The sequence below is a fragment of the Cotesia glomerata genome, linkage group LG4 (genome assembly GCF_020080835.1).
Source record: "Cotesia glomerata isolate CgM1 linkage group LG4, MPM_Cglom_v2.3, whole genome shotgun sequence".
In the NCBI taxonomy this organism is placed as follows: Eukaryota; Metazoa; Arthropoda; class Insecta; order Hymenoptera; family Braconidae; genus Cotesia; species Cotesia glomerata.
The window spans coordinates 20839740-20853152 of NC_058161.1; the positions used below are offsets into that span (position 1 = coordinate 20839740).

General features: G+C 28.7%; 1 protein-coding gene across 2 annotated transcripts in view; it reads left to right on the forward strand.

The window, feature by feature from the left end:
* The first annotated feature begins 7989 nt into the window (after positions 1–7989).
* LOC123263837 (lachesin-like) overlaps positions 7990–13413 on the forward strand; it is a 61645-nt gene continuing 56221 nt past the window's right edge. For both annotated transcript variants that reach the window (XM_044726868.1, XM_044726869.1), the window contains exon 1: positions 7990–8107. In XM_044726868.1, coding sequence (XP_044582803.1) covers positions 8041–8107 — 67 coding nt within the window. In that variant the 5' untranslated portion in view covers positions 7990–8040. The remainder of the gene's footprint in view (positions 8108–13413) is intronic.

Genomic DNA, 13413 nt, shown 5'->3' on the forward strand with positions numbered 1-13413 from the left:
CTAAGAAATTTAACTTGATTTAAGAATATTTCATGACATTAAAGTTAGCAGTGAATTGACGATTTAAAAATTTTAGCAAATAAATATCTTCCAGAAAATAAATTTTAAAAAATTGTATTTTTTAATTTATAAAATTTTTAAGTGTTTATTTTTTTTTGCCATAATCTATATCATTAAGAGAATAAGCTAAATTTTGCGGCCATTGAATTTATATGATGAGAAGTATTTAGGCTGCATTCGAAAATACTCTATCTCTAGATACATAATTAAGAAAAGACCTTGTATTTCGTGATCTACTGACATTTTTAAAGATACAAGCTCATTCCGATGTTACACTCAGCAAGACCTTTCATTTGAGTACCCACATCAATTTTTCATATATTTTATATATTTCATAAATACCATATATATAAAATATATAAATAATGCCATGAGGGTACTTGAATGAAAGATCTCGATGAGTATAACATCGAAATGAGTTTATATCTTAAAAAATGTCAGTAATTAAAATATGACCTTGTATTTCGTGAAATATTGACATTTTTAAAGATATAAGCTCATCCCGATGTTACACTCATCAAGACCTTTTATTTGAGTACCCACATACATTTTTCATATATTTTATATATTTATATATTTCATAAATACCATATATATGAAATATATCAAAAATGCCATTTGGGTACTTAAATGAAAGCTCTTGATAAGTGTAAGATCTGGATGAGCTTATATCTTTAAAAATGTCATTAAGTAAGAAATGACATTGCATCTTGTGAACTATTGACATCTTCAAAGATATAAGCTCACCATGATGTTACACTCATCAAGACCTTTCATTTGAGTACTCACATCAATTTTTTTATATATTTTATATATTTATATATATATATATATATATATATATATATATATATATATATATATATATATATATATATATATAGGGTGTCCCAGAAGTAACAGACGCCATTGTAGCATCTGATAAACAAAATAATTCTGAGACGAAAAGTCCTTAGCTATTTTTCAATCAGACGCATAGATAATTAATTATTAATTAAAATAACGTCTTTTTATGCGTTAGAGTGAGAGCACTAGTGTCCAGTCCAGTGCGTTCAAAACGAAGACGATTGTACGTGTGAATGTGTAAGCAAATATGTGTAACTACGTTAGCTATAGAAGCTAGTTAGTCATACAGTTAGTTGTGTCTTTGTTTGGCACGTACTTTACTGGACACTGGCGCTCTTTCTCTAACAAATAAAGAGACGTTATTTTTAATTAATAATTCATTATCTATGAGGTTAATTAAAAAATGGCTAAGGACTTTTCATCTCAGAATTATTTTTTTCATCAGATGCTACAATGGCGTCCGTTACATCTGGGACACCCTGTATATATATATATATATATATATATATATATATATATATATATATATATATATATATATATGTATATCTGAAAAATATATCAAACATGCATGTAGGTACTCAAATGAAAGCTCTTGATGAGTGTAACGTCGGGATGAGCTTATACATTCAAAAACATCTATATTTAAAAAAATACAATGCAATTTAACAAAATTCATTGTGTAATGAAGCAAAATATAATCATAGTTCACAAGTCACATAGTGACTGCAAAATTACTAGTTTATTCGTTAAAAAAATTCTAAAACTATCAAATTAATTTTCATAAATTTTTCCGCTTCATTTAAGATTATCAAATTCTTAAAAATTATTCTCTAGAATTTTTAGATTCAACTCAATTTTTTTTTACAGTGTACAAAAAAGATATTGAACCTTAAAAATCGCTCAACACTCTCGTGAATCTAATCGATAATTCTGGTTAGAACCGCAACATGCTCAACATTGAAATAAACCAGCAAAGAATGATGTTAGCGGTACTGCGATGATCAAAATTTAAACGGGAACTGAACTGGTATTATCACACCGGTCGATTTATCAAAAGTTCATATCTTTTAAATTTTCGATCTGTTATTTTTGATTTATATTATAATTCTATTTTTATTAATATACTTATATATATAAAATATATAGGTCAGGTCGCGAGTAGAGGCCAAGATTGAGCTTTATTTAATTGAGCTGTTGCTTTAAATAATTTATATTTTTGATTTGTTCTTAGACTTTAACAAAAGTGCCACGTATCGAGTAAAGCTGTGACAAACTTTTATAGTCTTTCTTCCGTTTCCTTTAAAAGTAATCGAGTTGATTTATTTATAAACTTTTGTACTACATTTACTTTTGGATTAAAGAAATAATTATTATTCAATCTTGATCGACAATTGTCAATTTTTTTATGACGCAGCTTTCAATAATCGTAAAAAAAAAAAATATATATATATTTATATAAATAAATCAGCAAGAATAAATGAGTGATTGAAAGACAGATGACATCAGTCACCCTCGAACAATGGACCACGTCAGGTATTCCCTATAATAATCTCATCTCTCAATTTAATTTAATTATAGAAATGATCTATGACATCTCAAGTGATTGATTACACCTGATAAAACTTTGATAGAAAGATTTAGTTCTATTTATTAAGATTTGGTAATAGTTAATAAATAATTTAGAAACAAATCTTTCATTACCAAATACTTAGTAATAATTACTAAATTATTCATTTCCACCAAATAAATATTTAGTAGTATTTAGTGTCATTGAAAAGGTCTTGATATGAAACCTTTTCAAGGTTTCATATCATTCTCACCGATAATTTATGATGATAAATATTTGAACTGCATTCGAAAATACTCTATCTCTAGATAGATAATTAAAAAACGACCTTGTATTTCGTGAACTATTGACATTTTAAAGATATAAGCTCATCCCGATGTCACACTCATCAAGACCTTTCATTTGAGTACCCAAATCAATTTTTCATATATTTTATATATTTATATATTTCACAAATACCATATAAGGTAAAAGCCCCAATAGGTGATCACGTACCAGTATATGATCACTCCATGTATTTGTATATCTATATTCACAAATATAGGTATACAAATACATGGAGTGATCATATACTAGTACATGATCATAAATTGGGGCTTTTACCTTATATAAAATATATAAAAAATGCCATGTGGGTACTTAAATCAAAGATCTCGATGAGTGTAAAATCGAAATGAGCTTATATCTTTAAAAATGTCATTAATTAAGAAATGGCATTTTATCTTGTGAATTATTGAAATTTTTAAAAATATAAGCTCGGCCCGACATTACACTCATCGAGACTTTTCATTTGAGTACCCTCATCAATTTTTCATATATATATATACTAGCTGTTACCCGCCCGCTCCGCTGGGCACTTTATAGAATTGTATTTTGAGATCTAGACTTGAAATTCAATTGGAGTATTGTTCTGACTTGCACAGATTCAAAATTCTATCGGATTGGCCTGTACCTTTTATCCATGTCATAATTCTAGCGAATATCCATTGTAACTTTCAATGTGCAATCACTATAACATTCCCGTGGCTTTCTCCAAAAATGAATAATCATTTTTGGATTTACGATTTTAATTTTTGATTTTACGAAATCTCTTAAAATGAATAGCCAAATTTCTTTTCCACATCTCAAGTGTTTAGAAAATGTTTTCATTTTAATCTGTTACATTCCCGCGATCCCGTAATAAGAACAATTCATTGGTTATGTGATCAGCAAAAATAAAATGTATGCAAAATACTTAGTCCGTTGACTATATAGCTACATGTAAAGTTAAATTTTAGAAACCTTACAATGACTTTTTCGCCGCTGCCAAAGAGACGATTGTGGTAAGAAAATATAATTATTAAAAAAGGAAAATATTTTAATCCGTTGACCTTGGAGGCCATCCCTGTAATTACCTGTTTCTCTTAAAATTCTATCAAATTTTATATCTCTAGGAAATATATTTGAAGAATATGAATTTTTTGACAACTATCACTCCCGCACTCTTATGTGAGAGAGAAATTTCGTAAGATCCTATTCGAGATGATTTTTACATTAAAAATAAAATATTCCAACAAAACTTCGAGTCCATAGAAACTATTGTTTTGAAAAGAAAGATTTTCATTGTTAACGCCTCCGCAGTCCCTTTGGGATTGGAATTTGATAAAATCCATTCTTAGCTGAACTTGACATGATACATGAAGACTCCCACCAAATTTGAAGTCTGTCGAAGTTACAGTTTGGAAATTAAAATTTTAGATTTTAACACCCACCCCCGCAATTCCTATCGGAAGTAAACTTTATTGAAATCCATTTTGAGATGATCTCTACAGGAGAAATAACAGATTTCTACCAAATTTAGAGTTTTCAGAAGCTATATTTTGGAAATGAAGATTTTTTATTGTCAACACCCACCCCGCGATCCTTATTGGAGTTGATTCGTTGTAAAATCCTTTCTTAGATCATTTCTATATCACATATAGAAGACTCCTATCAAATTTGAAGTGAAGCCTGTGGGGTGAGCTATCGTAAAATTCGTTCCTATATTATTTCTACATCTCTTACAGAAAATTCCTACCCAGTTTGGAGTCTATTGGAGCTATAGTTTGAAAACGGGAATTTTTTATTGTTAACGCCCCCGCAATCCTCTTTGGGGTAGTATATCGTAAAATTCGTTCATAAATTATTTTTACATCACGTACAGAAATTTCCTATAAAATTTGGAATCTGTAGGAGCTATATCTTGGAAATTACAAATTTTCATTGTTAATACCCACCCCCGCAACCCTCTGTGGGGTGTAATATCGTAAAGTTCGTTCATAGATTATTTCTAGATCTCTTACAGAAGATTCTTACTAAATTTGGAGTCGATAGGCGAGCTATAGTTTAAAAATGGGGATTTTTGATTGTTAACGCCCCCGTAACCCCCTTTGTGAGTGGAATTTCGTTAAATCCGTTCATAGCTGACTTCTACTCGGTAAAAAGAATATTCCTACCAAATTTCAAGTCTCTAGGTCTTATGGTTCCAGAGATATCGTGATGAGTGACTATATACGTGGAAATCTCATATATATATATAGATGTGGGTGAGTGCATGGATGGATGCGTAGGAGTGCATGGATGGATGCGTGAGAGTGCGTGGGTGGATGCATGGATGGATGCGTGAGAGTGCGTGGATGGATGCGTGGGTGGATGCGTAGGAGTGCATGGATGGATGCGTGAGAGTGCGTGGGTGGATGTGTGGGAGTGCGTGGGATGGTGTGGATGGAGAAGCATTGAAAGCGTAGAGTTGATGTTATACATTTTTTCGACTTCTTTATAAGCTAGAAAAAAAAAAGAATGATGAAAAAACGATCGTCTTTTGTTTTATTGACGGAAACAAAAAACAAATGACTACACACATAAATTAATTAAAAAAATGGGAATTTTCTATTGTTAACTCCCCCGCAAGACCCCTTGTGGGTGGAATTTCGTAAAATCCGTTCTTAGCTGACCTCTACTCGGCAAAAGGAATATTCCTACCAAATTTCAAGTCAATCGACCTAATAGTTTCTGAGATTTCGTGATGAGTGAGTTCAAAAATGGGATCTCCTATATATATATATATATGTATAGATATATAGATAAGTATATTTACAAAATAATTAACTAATGTAAATAAAAATAAAATCTAAAGTTCAATAAATAAAAAAATAAAATAACCAAATATAAAATAACAAATTAAAAAAAAATTTTTTTCCAATTTTTTTTTTCGAATTGGATTTAAATAATTTGGATTTAGAACAATTAATAGTAAATGGAGATAAACATTTGGACCTCACGATTGGTCTCATGAAATTAAAAAACAAATAATTGGTAAGTCAATAATAGTCATTATTTGTTTATCATGTTTGATACAAATCCATACATCATTGATCAATTTTTTTTGACTCAAGAAAATATATTGGATAGCTTTAATTATTTTAGTTATCGAATATTTTAGTTACTTATGTAACACTTTCTTTAGTGAAGAATATTTTCTTGACTGTAGAAAATTTTTTCTTGCTCTAAAACAACTTATGTCTTTCTGAATACTTTTTTCATTGAGAATTAAATTTTTCTTTGAGTATAAGATCAATTAATTTCACAAAAATCATTAAGAATTTTTTTTGTTCTTAAATAGGTTTTGTCGACCAGATTGGTGGGATTTATGTCGTTGGATGTACTACTATTGTGAAAATTTTTTTGAGAGATGTTCGCATTCATGAGGCAATGGCTTTTAAAGAATCACGAAGTGATTCTTATGGAATTGCATATGATCAAGCACGAAATGTAAAACATTAAATTTCCTTGATTAGTATTAGAGTTAATAATTAATTTTGCTTAATAATTAACAATAATAATTTCTTTTTATTTTTAATAGGGATCATTCATCAGGGCTCTTTATGACACCTTCTTGTTTTTTGAGGAATTCCGCGACAATTTATTCTCTTTAACCGAACAAAAATTAAAAAGATTGGCCAATCAAGAACGATTAAAATTTGAATGGAGAAAAAAAAATAATTCATAATTATTTATGATTCATTAAATTTTATTATTGATTTTAATACTCATAAGAGAATTTTATTTATTATTTATTGGCACCAGATGTAAAGCTTGTCTAACAAACTCTGATACATCTTTCGCTTAAATCTACTTTTCTTACACTAATTTTATAATTTATTATTTTATTTTAGTATTCCAACTTGATAGTTAATCTATATTTCAATCTATAACGCTAGTAAATACTTTTTTCGACTTTGGGTCGTTTCCTTAGTTTCAGTTTATCGCATATAGCAGATTCTTTTCAAATTTGGAGCTTATAGGAGCTACAGCTCAAAAATTTAAAATTTTAATTGTTAAAACCCACCCCCGCACCCCCTGTTGGGAGGGATATCGTAAAATTCGTTCATAAATTATTTTGACATTACTTACAGAAAATTCATATAAAATTATGAGTCTGTTGGAGCTGTAGCTCGGAAATTTAAAATTTTCATTGTTAACGCCCACCCCCGCAATCCATATTGGGTGTAGGCTGTCATTAAATCCGCTCTTGAATCATTTCTACATCCCATAGAACAGATTCTTACCAAATTTAGAGCCTATAGGAGCTACAGCTCGGAAATTTAAAATTTTCATTGTTATGACCCACCCCCGCACTCCTCTATGGAGTGGGATATCGTAAAATTCGTTCATAAATTATTTTTACATCACTTACACAAAATTCATACAAAATTAGGAATCTGTAGGAGCTAGAAGTCGGAAATTTTTAATTTTCATTGTTAACGTCCACCCCCGCAATCCATATTGGGAGTAGATTGTCGTAAAATCCGCTCTTAGATCATTTCTACATCACATATAGGAGATTCCTACCAAATTTGAAGTCGATAGGAGCTATAGGTTAAAAATGGGAATTTTCTATTGTTAACGCCCCCGCAACTCCCCTTGTGGGTGGAATTTCGTAAAATCCGTTCTTAGCTGACCTTTACTCGGCGAAAGGAATATTCCTACCAAATTTCATGTCGCTACGCCTTATGTTTCCAGAGATATCGTGATGAGTCAATATATAGGTGGGAATCTCTTATATATATATATATATATATATATATATATAAAATATATCAAAAATGCATGTAGGTATTCAAATGAAAGCTCTTGATGAGTGTAATTTATTTAAAGTAAAAAAATAATTCATTTAACTGTAACAAATAATATTGATGGGTAAAAAATAGTTTTTTCTCCCAAAGAAATGACTAAAAAATTTTGTTTCTAAATCAGATTATTACCCCATACTAAATCATTCTATCAATATACTTTAACTTATTTAAATAAAATGATATCAGAAAGATTATTTATATTCCTAAATTATAGACCAGGAAGGAATTATAACTAACTTTGAGCTAAGTATAGTTTCGATAAAATATTTTAAATAATTAAAAAGTTATTAGTCCCCCAGTTGAGGGGTGATTTCGTGCGCAGTCGCTCTGTTTGGCGGGAGAACGTTAGCTCTAAACTCGGGACGATATCAGGACTCAGTTGATGTTCGCGCGTCAACCTGTGACGTTACAATGTTCCTACTTGTGTTTATTGTCTGTGTGCTTGCTTCTGTAAACGCTTTTACTGATCCAGCCGCAGGTGAGCTTTTTATTATTCATTTGTTGTTTACTTCTAATTATTACTATCCGGTGCTTCTTTCCTATTTCCATTTATTTACTATTTTTAGTTTATTTATAAACTTTTAATTAAGCTTCGTTATTTACTTGGACTTGAGAAGTCACTCAATTATTTCAGGCTTAATTTAAGCTAGTTAATTTTGATTTTAATGAGTATGAAATAATTTTTTTTTCAATTTTTAGAAGAAATCTTATTTTTAATAGCAATTATTTTTTTAGTAGATTTCAAAGAAATCTAACTATTGCAATGGTCCTCATGACGGAACTTTTGAAAACTTTTGCAATATTTTGACTCAGCTCGTCAAGCGGATTCAGAAAATGCATATGGTTCAAAAGTTTATATATCTATGTGGATATATACGATATAACCGGCCTTGTCTCTTCTCTAACTCTCGCAATTCTATACGGATCTCAATAAAATGTAACATATTCATTCTTAGGACGATTTTCGAGGTTAAGTTCAAAGATCAGCCAAATCAGTCGATTAGTTTAGAAATGAGAGCAAAAAATTTTCAAAAATCGTTAGAGTTTTCACTTTTACCGTATTTCATTGCAATAACAATTAAACGCGATATCATATTTAATTTCTGTAAATTGCATCTAAAAGCTCATTTAATAAGCTTTAATTTGCATACTCAGATATTTTTTTAAATTAAATAGTTTAGGAATGACATCAGTTTAAAAATTTTTTAACATCACACAAAGTTTCACTTTTACCGTATTTCCGTGCAATAACAATTGAACGCGATATCCTATCAATTTTCTCTAAATTACATCTGAAAGCTTATTAAGTAAACTTTAATTTGCATGCTTGTTTATTTTTCTTAATTAAATAGTTTAGAAATGTCAGAAATTTAAATTCTTAAAAATCCTCAAAATTTGGAACTTTGACTGTCTCTAAGCAAAATAACTATTGAATGCAATAACTTGTAAAATTTTTGTAGATTGCATCTAAAAGCTTATTAAATACGCTTTAATTTGCATCATTATCTATTTTTCTAAATCAAGTAGTTTAAGAATGAAAGGAATTCAAAAATTTTCAAAATTCATTAAAATTTTCACTTTTACCGTATTTCCGTGCAATAACAATTAAATGCGATACCAAATTTAATTTCTGTAAATTGCATCTGAAAGCTTATTTAATAACCTTTAATTAGCACATTTATCTACTTTTATAAATTAAATAGTTTAGGAATGACAGCAATTTAAAAATTTTTGAAAATTACAAAAATTTTCACTTTTACCTTATTTCAGTGCAATAACAATTGAACGCGATATCTTATCAAATTTCTGTAAATTCCATCTGAAAGATTATTAAGTAAGCTTTAATTTGCATACTTATCTATTTTTCTAAATTAAATAGTTTAAGAATGACAGAAATTTAAATTCTTAAAAATCCTCAAAATTTAGAACTTTGTTTCTTTGCAAAATAAATAGTGAATGCGATAACTTGTAAAATTTTTGTAAATTGCATCAGAATGCCTATTAAATAAACTTTAATTTGCAAACCTTACCATCAGTCTAGATCAAAAATTACCCACTCTAATGGAATTTTACTTTTGTTGTCATTATTTTATTGCAACAGAAGTAATATATTATTAATAATATTACTTTATAAAAAACACTTCTTTTTTTTTTCATTTAATTGAATAAATAAAAATATCTTTCATTCTCTCTAAAACACCTTCATTTATTCAATTGTAAAAAAAAAGGTTTAAAAAATGATAATGTAAGTAATAAAATTAGCATTTGTTTTACAAATATATTTAAATGAGTGAAAAAAAATTAAGCGAGTTAATTAGTAAAAATAAATGAGAATCTAAGAAGTTGATAAGCATCATTGGGCACTCGGGGCGGCTAGTCTATTACTCACTTGTCGCGGAGTGAGTTACTCCATAAACAAACTAAATATAGGGGTAAAAAGGACCCGCTTGAGGCTAGATAAAATACAAACGTATCGAAAAGCTGATCTATTGTTTATAACCCGAGTTAATTAATTATTTATAAAAAAAAAAAAAAATCGGTACGATGAACCTTAGCGTGATAACTTAACACAGAACCACCCACTGCGAAGCATCCGCTTTATTCAAATTTAAAAAATTTTTGTTTTTGGTTTAGCTATTGTAGAAAAATAAAATAAAAAATCTCAGAGGTTACGGCTACGTATTTTTACCGGACTAACGAACGCTTGGAAAGTTTTACACAAAAAAAAAAAAGAAATATTCATAGACATATTACCTGCGGAAATTTAACCCCTGACTGTGTGCTCTCTGGGGAGGGAGGGAGTGAGGGAGTGAGTGAGTGAGTGTTCCAGCTCGGGAGTTTCTGCCGGCGATAAATTCACTTTGCAGAGTGGTTCAAGACCCGTGTATGCCTGCCGACGAGTGCAGTCACCAATCTCTAAGATAATAGTCCCTGTTCACGCCAAGTACTCTTTCGATCCGATTTAACAGGCTTCATTTCCCCCTTAATTTCCAATCTTTTATCTATTATTCCTTTTTTCTCTTTTTAGTTAAACACTGACGATGTACTTGCAAGTGAAGTAATTACTTCAGCTCTGATGAGAACGAAGGAATTTAGGTGATTTCTATTGAGTTAATTTTTTTATTTTTGTAATATAATTAAACTAGCAACCTTGCAGTCACTACGTGACTGCCTTGTGTGGGATATAAATAAATAAAACTTTGCTTTATTAAATTATGACTTTTGTTAAATTGCACTGTATTTTTTTAAATATTGACATTTTTAAATATATAAGCTCATCCTGATGTTACACTCATCAAGAGCTTTCATTTGAGTACCCACATGCATTTTTGATATATTTTTCATATACATATATATATATATATATATATATATATATATATATATATATATATATAAATATAAGAAATATATGAAAAATTGATGTGGGTATTCAAATGAAAGGTCTCGATGAGTGTAATGTAAAGATGAGCTTATATCTTTAGAAATGTCAATAGTTCATAAGAAACAAGGTCATTTCTTAATTATGCAATATCCAATATTTATTTTTGAAGATATAAGCTTATCCCGATGTTACACTCATCAAGAGCTTTCATTTGAATACCCACATGCATTTTTGATATATTTTTCATATACATATCTATATATAAATATATGAAATATATGAAAAATTGATGTGGGTACTCAAATGAAAGGTCTTGATGAGTGTAACATCAGGATGAGCTTATATTTTAAAAAATGTCAAAAATTCACAAGATGCAATGCCATTTCTTAATTAATGACATTTTTTAAGATATCAGCTCATTTCGATGTTACACTTATCGAGATCTTTCATTCAAGTACCCACATGCATTTTTGATATATTTTTCATATATTCATATATATAATATATATAAATATATGAAAAATTGATGTGGGTACTCAAATGAAAGATCTCGATGATTGTAACATCAAGATGAGCTTATATTTTTAAAAATGTCAATAGTTCTCAAGATACAAGGTCATTTATTAATTATGTATCTAAAGACAGAGCATTTTCGAATGCATTGTAAATACTTATCATTATAAATTGACTATTGGTTAGAATGATATGAAACCTTGAAAAAGCACAACTCCAGGTCAAGACCTTTCCAAAAATACCAAATTTAACCATAAAAACCCATTTTATCATATAAATACACTGGCCACATGTTTTGTGATACAAGTTATTGTACGAGATATGATGAGACTTCAAGAGCAGACAAATAAATATGAAAAATTATGAAAAATTGTTTTATTATGTTTGTTATATTTTTGCTTTGATTTCTGTCACGGAAATTATTGGAATGACAAGAGTAATTATTCTGTCGGAATTTGTGACGATCGTTTTATTTAAATATGCTATTTATTTTTGTTTTTATTATTATTATTATTATTATTATTATTATTATTATTAATAATTTCAAAAGCTTAAAAAAATTTCTAACATATAAAATAATGCAATTTAAAATGAGCAATTAAAAAAATTAAATTTCATTAATTTCCACCAATAATTAAATAATAATGAAAAAAAATATAATTGAGTGGTGATAGAAATTAGATTAAATTACTATCAGAAGCTTTCATCCTCATTACGGTGACGGTGACATTGAAACGCTTTAGACAGATATCAGGCTTGCCGTCTTTAACGTCAAAGACGAATTTCCAAACGAATAACATCATTTGCCTAATTGTGATAAATTATATAACAACATTTACATTAAATAATTTGGTAAATAATTTATCTTACTTCCTTTGTCTCTACTACATACTATATACTATATAATATTACTTTATACTTGGTATAAAGAGTATCAAGAGCTTTGTGATTCTTGTCGTTACATTTTTAATATAATGAGAAACACGAACTTAGTGATGTTTATGAAACATCATATATTTTGTATTATTTGCTGTGTACTTCTTTACAAAAACAATCACATTATTGCGCCCGTATACTACCAAGTTTATTTATTCACGAGTTAATTTTTAATTCAAAGACAACAACTTCGGTGGACATTGTTTATTCATTACCGAAATGGGAATACCAATTTTCGTAATTATTGTTATTATTATTTAAAACAACAGGATTGTATATTTTTTGTACATACATTTAAGCTGATTTTAAGTTTAAGTAATGATTTTACCCGAGAGTGGACTCGAACCCCGTTCGGACCGCGCTCTTATCCAAGAGTAGTCTCACTTCGCCAACAGCGATTGCAGATGAAGCTTAATTATTAAATTTTTCTACGAAAAATTTAAATAATTCAAAAATAAATGCAGATAAGCTTTTAAAAAAAGAATAAAAATAATTTTTATTCCAAAAAACTTAACACTAAAAATTTAATTTTTCTCTACCGAGAAAAATTAGCGATCATGCACCACCTGTCGGAGATTTTCAAAACTAAATTTAACAAGCTTAATTATTGAATTCTTACTACTAGAAATTAATTTAGTTATATAGAGCTTTTAATAAAAGAATAAAAATTATTTTCAATAACTTAATATTTAAGGAGATCCAAGTACCCTTCTAGTGTAAAGAATGTCTATAAAAAAATAATACATAAAAATACTTCTTAAAATTAATTTTTAAATTAATTAATAACATTTTTGAGGAAACTTCCGATAAATTTACTCATTAAATAATTATTAACATTTAATTGACTAATAAAAAATATAGCACTCTGAATTACCGGTATACACTTGACAACACCAAAAGAGTTCCCTAACCTTCAAATTTATTTATGTTTATTGTCTAACTTAAATGAC